The 9,587-nt window shown below is 42.2% G+C and overlaps 1 protein-coding gene across 1 annotated transcript in view; it reads left to right on the forward strand.

Annotated features, from left to right (window-relative positions):
- Window positions 1–9,587, forward strand: part of LEXM (lymphocyte expansion molecule) — a 30,775-nt gene that overhangs the window by 5,061 nt on the left and 16,127 nt on the right. The window contains exons 2-6 of the mRNA XM_015426230.1: window positions 1,497–1,584; window positions 2,357–2,524; window positions 4,067–4,189; window positions 6,521–6,649; window positions 9,076–9,219. Of these exons, the coding sequence (XP_015281716.1) occupies window positions 1,497–1,584; window positions 2,357–2,524; window positions 4,067–4,189; window positions 6,521–6,649; window positions 9,076–9,219 (652 nt within the window). The remainder of the gene's footprint in view (window positions 1–1,496; window positions 1,585–2,356; window positions 2,525–4,066; window positions 4,190–6,520; window positions 6,650–9,075; window positions 9,220–9,587) is intronic.

Here is a 9,587-nt window from a genome sequence, read left to right on the forward strand (position 1 = left end):
AATAAATTGCACCTTTTGAAGTAGCACCAGAGCTTTAAGAGCTCTCCAGCTGTCACCTGGAGACTGGCAACAGCTTGTTTGGAGGGTGGGGAGTATGGCATTGTATCTGTCTGGGGTCCCCCCTCTTCCTCCTCCTCCTCCTCCTCAGACCCCACCCTCAGCAGACTTCATCCCTAAAATATCCTGGAATTTTCCAACCTGGAGTTTGCAACCCTATGCCCCCCCCCAGCCTCTGCCTAGAGAAAAGGCAGTCTTTCCCTGCAGTGGGAACCAAAGCAGCTGTCATCATTCTCCTCTCCCCCATATGATCCGCACAACTACCCTATGCGGCATGTTATGGTTGAAAGTGTGTGAATGGTCCATAATCCCCCAGGCAGCTTTTAAAACATGAACCTGGGACCTGCACACCATCTGTGGCAGTAATGGGGTGACTGCTGGCACCTTTTCCTATCATTTTTTGCCTTGAGGTATTCTGCTTGTGGTGTGATCTGTCTTCTTTGTGGTGTGGCGTGATTGTGTTATTGGGTTTGTTTCTTTTAAAGGGGAAGTGATGTGTTGTGAGTGAGGACATATGTTACCTCAGAATACAGTAGTTCCCATATGCAAATGAAAATTCCAACTGCCTTGCGGGGGGGGGGAGTTTGAGGTGTGGAATGGAGTGAAGTCCAATCAGCTTCAATATGCAAAAGACCTTATTTAGAACGTTGCGATATAGAACGTTGCTATTCAATTATAATAAGGGAGAGATAGAAGCTGAGTAAACCAAAAAAGGGACCACAGTTACAAGGAAATATATCAAACAAACAAAAACTGTGATAAAAATGACAATGACATTTAATAAATCTTATGAACATCAAATTATATTACAATAGAAACGTTTACAATATTACTAAGGAAATTGTAACATTCTCAAGGAATTGAGGATGATGGACATCTTCTTGAGAATCATAGAATTTCCTTAGTAATATTGTAAACGTTTCTATTGTAATATAATTTGATGTTCATAAGATTTATTAAATCACAGTGTTTGTTTGATATATTTCCTTGTAACTGTGATCCCTTTTTTGGTTTACTCAACCTCCAGGTGGTGGCTGGAGATCTCCCACTACTACAGCTGCTCTCCAGACAACACAGATCAGCTCACCTGGAGAAAACGGCCACCTTGGGAGGTGGACTCTGGTGTTATTATCCCCACTGAGGTCCCTCTCCTCCCCAAACCCCTTCCTCATCAGCCTCCCTCCTAAAAAAACCCCGGTATCTCCCACCTCAGAGCTGGCAACCCTAGGCAGTGTCTCATTGCTTCAGACAAAGAAGTCCAAACTAACTCTGTCCTGCTCCTCCAGCTAACAGCAGGTAGTATTTTGTTAAGGGTCAAAGTACCAATCACAGTTCCAAAGGGCCTTATGCTACATGACTTTGGTTCCAATGGCAACATAAGGATCTTTTGGCTCTTTGCAGTCCAGCTTTGTTGTAACTTATTATATTTCTTTGGCTAGATTTGATGTAGCAGCGATTTATCCAGATGTCAAGAAACCTAGTACCTTCCTGCAGGCCCCTTACTCCAAATCTGTCTGCTCAGACTTGGTGAGTCTATCTGTAGATGTATGTACAAAAGGACATTATTTCTTAGATTCCCATTACCTTAGAGTTTCTGTTCAGGCAGGTAGCCCTTCAGTTCTTCCACATGGCAATGGCTGCCTTCCAAGATGGAGCTTAATATGGGAGCCTTCTCCTGCAAGTTATCCCTAGATGGAATCAGCCATATTTAATAGGAATGTGGAAAACACCCCCCCCCCTGTACTGCAAAGCAGGAGAGAGATTTGGAAATGGCAGATGGAATCACAGCATCACTGAAGGCTTTTACTAAATGAGGATATTCAGATCTACCTCCAGTATAATGTTAAAGGAGTTGAAAGTGTTAAACTTTAAATAATCCCATACCCCATCTTTCTCAGCTCCATGTACTTCATTTGGTCGTTACCCAGTGATGCGAGTACTCTACTACTATTGCATGAACTCCGTACTGCAATGTAATGGCATGCCAAAGTTCTACTCCTCCTGTTCACATGCGTTCTATGTGCTTTAAGCCTTCAAAGGTATGGGAACATGGCCAGTACTTCCCTGATACATGAACAGCTACTATATCCCACACTATGTGGAATTTTAAGGAGAATAGGCAGGATGTCTATAAGAGCATGTTAATGATGCTGAGTGAGCATCCACTGAGCTGGGCCCCTAATCCACAGCATACTTGGTCTAATTGCTAGTCTAGCCCTGGCCACATTCGCCAGCATTTACTCCATTTTTCAAAGAAACTGTACCAGTGCAAAACAGATTAATTTTACGTTTCCTTTAGAACCGAAGATTGGGACCTGGCACTTACAGCGTTGACTGTGGAGGCTTCAGTTCCATTGCTCTACAGAAACTCTCATTCTCCAACTGGGCAAAAGCACAGGAAGCAACAAGGCTCACTCAAATGCCACATTTTAATTTTAAGGAGATATGCAAGAAAGGGAAACTCCTGGTAAGCTTTCAGTTTTTGTCTGTTTACTGCATATTGGCTGGATTAAGGGCTGAAAATATTAAGCAGATCATAGCTGATTCAGCTGGGGACTCTGAACAAAGCTCCCCACCCCCCACCACAGCTGTACCCTAAGTCAGTTGTGTAAATTCTGCTATGGATGGCCCCTACGCATTCCCTTGCATCTGGCAATGTACTTTAGACTGTTTCCCAGACAATCAGTGATTTGTCTGCATTATGAGTAGAGTAAGTTCAAGCACGTTTACTGACACAGAAGTAAGTCTTCAAGTGAGTTCAATAAGTAACTGTGGCCTTAGGTTCACAAGTAGACATTGCAGACATCACAAGCATGTTAACATCTTTAAAACTGAATCAAAGCCACATGGGCTGCAGTTCAGACTAGAGCTGTGTGGGTAAGGGAAGGGGGATTTAACCCTTCAGTTCTGGCATGGTTTCTCTCATTGAAACTGGGTGCCCTGCACTACTGTTAGCTCTTTAAAGAAAAAAGATAGGCCCTTGTCTTTTGCCTGTCTTTTAAAAATAAGAGCTACTACAACCAATGCTCCCTTTAAGCTGTAGAGTCTTGTGAGCAAAAAATTTTACTTTGTGAGCTACTGGCATTAGAGTTGTGAGTGGACTATTTGGCTACTGCATAAATTAAATTTGCTCTGGAGCCCTCCTTCCTGGGCCAAGACAAAAATGTGTGAGCTGGAGGCTAAAAAACTGTGAGCTAGATCACATTAACTCAGCTTAGAGGGAACACTGGCTACAACTCTGTGTGTGTCTATGGAGAGAGTTTTGATTAGTGAAACCAGGCAGAGGTGGGAACTGTTAAATCACCTCTCCCCTCCTTGCATGTCCTGATCTGAATGAGGGCCCAGTCAGCTGTTACTCAGCTTTGCACAATGGAAGTTTCAGTCCTATATTCCTCCAGGGTCTCCTTTATTTTGACTCTCTGCCAGGAATGTTGTCATTGTTAAATATGAGGGAAAGGCCCATTAACTTTGATGGATCAGGCAAGGAGAAAGGGGACCCTGCGGCATTCCCAGCAATTCAGATTGCTAGCTATTCAGAACCATAATGAGGAGAGGTAATTTCTGTGAACCTTATTTCCAATCAGGTATGGTTAGAACCGTAATTTGATCACTATGTGTAGGACTATGCAACTTGATAGTCATGCTTGTCTCTGACTGCTCTGCAGAAGTAAACGAAAACGAGTGTTCTCCCTTCACTCCTCCCCCGATCCTTTTTCCTGGCTGACCTTACAGTAGGCAGCAGGAGATACTGGGCAAAGGAATTAGTGTAGGAATGTGTGAAAGCAATAATCTGAGAAATGTATGTAGCCTTCATTTTATCATCCCTCAGAGTTTTTCAGATGTTTTGCCCAAGTAGGAACTTCCAAATTTCTTTCACATTTGACATTTAGGTGAACTTAGGTGGCATCCTTAAGTGTGGACACATCTGCCTTTGCAGATGGAGGGATGTTGAAGAGGCGCACATGCAGTCACGTAAACCTTATGATGTCCTCTTCATTCTCTCACCTAGAAACAGAAACTGGGCCCTGGTACTTACAACTATACAGATTTTCTGGAACTCCAGAAGTGTCGTCCATGCAGCATTAAAGGAGTTTGTGACACAGGAGAAGTGAGGTTTAAAGATCGCATCAGGGTATGTATTGGCTTCCATCCTGGCAGCAATTGCATTATCTGAAAAGCCTTTGGAAATAATAGAGGGTTAAATATATCTGGCCTACACATGGAATAGTTGAGTTGTGGAGCATTACTGGACATTCATAATAAGTAGCTTGATATTAGATCAGAACAACGCACAGACCTAATCTTAAAAAGAATCAGATGGTCTGAAACCTTGGAGGGAGACCTTCTTTCTCTCTTCCAATCTGAGATGATATCTGAGCTGAGAACAGTAATTATTAGTTCTACCTCATACTCAGAAGTACCATCTGCTTTTTCCCAAATTGTCAAGCACTGTTCTCCACTGGCTAAAACTGTCCAGATAACCCCTTCTAAGACTCGAAGTTGGTTCGACAAAGAATGCAAGAATTGCCCATGGTGAGTGTCGAAGAACTCTTCCCAGCCCATGTCCATTTATGCTTTTCTGTTTTAAGAGGCAGGAAAGTTAAAGGTGTGTCTTTCCCCTACAATCTCTTATTAACCACAGCAAACACACCCTGGTAGCTATAGGCCAGCTGCTTATACTCCCTGTAGCTCCTAGTGCTTATGTTTTCATAGCTGTGCAGGTACTTACAGGCCAGAGGCATCTGTTCCTAACTCAAGAGAGTGAACTGCTAGAGCATAAGAGCAGAGCCCTGGGCAGGGAACTGAATCTGAAAGAAAGACAACTTGGGAAATTCACAATCTGACCAGATATCCCCCCAAAGGAAAAATGGGGGGAATGAGTTAGTAGGGATGGGGGGCCAGAAAACTAGGAGTTCCCCAGGTAAATAAGGACAGTTGTAGTATATTTACACCTCCAGTGAAGTTGTGACTATTTGGCAAATCTACAGGTGTATGGGAATCTTCCTAAGAGCAAGGAGTTTGGACTGTGAATGTTAACTTTGGTGTTTTGATTTCTTAAATTTATAATCCGAATGTACTAACTTGCACTCAATTTTAAAATGTCTCCACTTCTACTTGCTAATCCAAATCAACAGCATTCACTCATGCACAAATGGCTCAAAGGGATATGAATGGTCTCTGTACTTTCAATTACATTTGCATTTCACATACTATTTAAGCAAAATAAAGATGATGCCATTCTTAGGGATCCCCTGTTCCCCAGGACCAAAATTGTGAGGAGATCAGTTAACATGTGGGAGGTGGGGAGGCAGGAAAGTTGTATCCCACTGACGGCAGTTAATTCCATCAGTGAAAAATTTAGTCTGCCTCTATCTCTAAGTGTGTTTAGACTGTTGGGATACAAATGAACAATGTGTCAAATATTCAAATCTGATTATTATAATTTGTGAGTAAGCCTCAATCTGAACTGGCTGGTGACTGAACTTCAATATCACAAAGGCAACAGACTGACAGAGGTTGGTTTGCCATCGCCTTCCTTTCCATAGGAACCTTGGAATTCCTTGGTGGCTTCCCACCAAGTACTAACTAGAGCCAATCCTCTTTAGCTTCTGAGATCTGAGGAGATCAGGGTAGTTTGGGCCATTCAGGTCAAGGAACACATATTTTATTCCCTATGAATCTGAGAAATGGGAATGCAAAAATGGATAAACTGACTACCCACTGTTGTTAAATGCTAGTTTAAGAAAACTCCTTACTACTAGATAGATAATAGTATAGTATTTATGAAGCAAGAGTGACTCACAGTGGAATAGTAGGTGAAGAACAACATATTGCTGCAGTTGTACCTGTTTGAAGGTCACAGAGCTCCGAAACACCTACAATCACAAAATTCTTCATTGGATTATTGTAGTGTTTCCTTTGCTACAAACCATCACAAAGAATGCCTAGCTATATTTTCTAAGTGACCACATTAATAAATGATTGTGGAGAAGATGATATACTAATAATATTGGACACTCAGGACCAAAACGTGTCCCCCCCCTCCAACATCTGTTTTGAAAGAAGAGAAGAATCAAGAGCTCTTTGCCTAAAAGCATGAACCAGAAAGGTTTCTTTTGCTGGACACACCTAGAAAGCTGTCTGCAGATAAGAAGCAGATTAAGTACCAGTGAAAACAGTGACTTCCTAGAGTTGCCAATAGTCCCCCCCCCCCCCCCCCCCCCCCGCCCCCCCTAGCAGGATGCCTTTGCCTGCTGGGACAAACAGAATTGGGCATCACTGCATCAGCATGCTGGGAAATGAAAAAAACAGAATTTATACTTACTTGATAATGAATGGAAATATATTAGTGATCTTCCTGGTTTTGGAGACCAGGGCACATCTTGGTCCATCTGTGACATTTATGATTTGGTAGTGTTGATTGTCCAATCATTCTTATTTCTCTTACTGGTTATCTTTCTAGGAGTGTTACCCTGGCCCAGGAACGTATGGGAATCCTTATACTCGCCTAGAGGAGAATGAAAAACGCTCTGTGACTGCACTGGGAATAATGGACAGCAAAACTGCAAAATGCTTCCCCTTTCCCAACATGGCAAGCTTGGGCTCTTAATTCTTCACTCAGCTGCTTCTTATCTCTATGGTCTTCCTGTTTGGTAACTACCAACCCCATAGAAGGAAAAAGTTCAGTATTGTTTTGCCACATGGTAGGAGTAGTTGGATAGCACATGACGGCAAAGTCCTGTCTCTGTACCTTCTCAGTCTTTTTTTTAGGATGATGGTAATAACAAAATAACTAAATCGTTATGGATATGTTGTCGAAGGCTTTCATGGCCAAAGTTCATTAGTTGCTGTAAATTTTCCGGGTTGTGTGGCAGTGGTTTTGGCATTGTAGAACCTGACGTTTCACCAGTAGCTGTGACTGGCATCCTCAGAGGTATAACACAGAAAGATGGAGTACTCTCTGTGTCAAGGTGAGAAGAAAAATGGTAGGCATGTAATTTATATCTACTCCAGAAGGTGGGGTAGGGCTGAGTTGTTATGTTGTAGGAGTCCCCCAGGCTATGAACATGCTAATGAACCTTCCTGAGGAGGTTCTTTTGAATATGGATTGTTTCCTGAGGAGGTTTTCTGTTTCCTGAGGGGGTTCTTTTGTATGTGGATTGGCTGTTGAAATTCTAATTTTATCTGTAGTGCTATTGTCACATGTAGAGCCTTTTGTATTTTTCAGGACAGGAAACCATGCCCTATTTATTTTAAAACTCTCTTCTTTCCTGTTGAAATTGTGTTTATGTTTATTAATTTCAATGGCTTCCCTGTGTAATCTGACATGGTAATTGGAAATGTTGTCCAGCCTTTCAGTGTCTTTGAACAAAATACTGTGTCCTGTTTTAGTTACGCTGCATTCAGCCACTGCTGATTTTTCAGGTTGACCAAGTCTGCAGTGTCTTTCATGTTCTTTTATTCTTGTCTGAATGCTACGCTGTGTGGTCCTGATGTAAACTTGTCCACAACTGCATGGTATGCGGTATATTCCTGCAGAAGTGAGGGGGTCTCTTCTGTCTTTTGCTGATCGTAGCATCTGTTGTATTTTTCTGGTGGGTCTGAATACTGTTTGTAGGTTGTGTTTTTTCATAAGTTTTCCCATCTGATCAGTGATTCCTTTGATATATGGCAAAAACACTTTTCCTGTGGGAGACTGTTTTTCCTCAGTTGTTTGTTTTACCTTTGGTTTAATTGCTCTTCTGATTTAATTCTTGGAGTAGCCATTCGCTTGAAGTGCGTGATTTAGATGATTTAGTTCATCACTGAAAAGTGCAGTTCACATATCTGTCATAGGATTCTACAAAAAGCAAAGAACCTCCTCAGGAAACAGGAAACTTCCTAAGGAAACAATCCATATACAAAAGAAGCTCCTCAGGAAAGCTCCTCCAGTAGCATGTTCATAGCCTGGGGAACTCCTACAAGATAATGACTCAGTCCTACTCCACCTTCTGGAGTAGATATAAATTATCTGCCTACCATTTTTCTTCTCACCTTGACACAGAAAGTACTTCATCTTTCTGTGTTATACCTCTGAGGATGCCAGTCACAGCTACCGGAGAAACATCAGGTTCTACAATGCCAAGACCACGGCCACACAACCAGGAAAATCTACAGCAACTAATAAATAATAATTGTTTATTGTTAGATCCAGAATAATTTCTGCCTATCTCTCCATTTTGCTTCACCCAAATGAGATCCCCCTAGACACTGAGACTGGGCGGGGGGGCACTCATAGTCTTTTCCTTCTGTCTCTTGAAGTCCCTTCTATATTTCTAGAACAAATAGGACTGATGTGCAACCCCAGTTCTTTGTGTTTGCTAATGGCAGTATTCTGCCAAACCTCTTGTGTAGAATGTTCCCAGCTTATTTTATGATAACAAAATATGGAGATACTGACTACCTTTACTGAGAAAAAACATTTCCAATTTTGGAGGAGCAATAGAAAAAATTGAGCACTGTAGCTTCCACTCTAACATATTCCCCCACTCAAGACTTATATTTTTTATAGTTAACTGATTCTGCTATGAAGTTGCAAACCAACCTGTGGGCACTGGGTACTAGGTCAAGCAAATTGACTAGATGGGAAGCAAGCATCTGCCAAACAGTAACTGCATGATGTCCTTCCTCTAGAGACAGACAGCAGGAGCCATGAGATGAATCCTGCAAAGAGGGGGGGGGGGAGCTGGACTACACCCAAGAGATGTATCCAAGAAAGCAATTCTCCAATGAACATGCATTTTTATTGTAGCACTCATCTGGGCCTTGTTTAATTGGATGGCTTTGTCTTTTGATGTTAATGGGGCTGCGCATCCACATGTAGGGCCATTGTACTTGTTGTGCAAAACTATAGCTGGATTGGGACCAACATAGTCCCAAAAATTCACCCAGCTGACACAATAGTTGCTGTACCTTGCACCTGTCAAATATGTATGGCATTGGTAAAAATGTTTTCTCTCAATTCTTGGTTGGCTTTAGGGAAGTGGTTTGGGGCCTGGCACGTATAATCTCAAAAACAGTATGGACGAGATGCTGAAACGTGTGGTCAGCACAAGAGGTCCCTATGACACCTTCACAGGAGACAGGTCAAAACCTATTATTTGTGGACATCGTGCTACCGAAGTATGTATGCTCATCTTCTCAGCTGGCAAGAGGTTTTCAAAGCATCATAGTGTTGGTTTGTAGAGTTGTCACTCATCACTTTGACTTGTGAGCCTTCAGAAATTCAGTGAGTTCTTCCCCCTAAACCTGCTTTAGAGCAATGGAATTAAATATGATTCTGATTGGAAGTCTTAAAAAAAGAAAAAAAAGAAATGTTATTCTTAAAACAGAAAAAAAGAATATCATATGTGTTGTCTTTTACAATCTTAACCAGGGCTATTTTTGGGCAGGAACACGCAGGAACAGAGTTTCGGCTGGCTTCAGAGTTGGCCATGCCCACTACAGCCAAAACGCCTGCGTGCATGGCTACAGAGGAAAGGCCTGGAGAG

Source organism: Gekko japonicus, unplaced genomic scaffold (genome assembly GCF_001447785.1).
Source record: "Gekko japonicus isolate JY-2015 unplaced genomic scaffold, Gekko_japonicus_V1.1 scaffold399, whole genome shotgun sequence".
Classification (NCBI taxonomy): Eukaryota; Metazoa; Chordata; class Lepidosauria; order Squamata; family Gekkonidae; genus Gekko; species Gekko japonicus.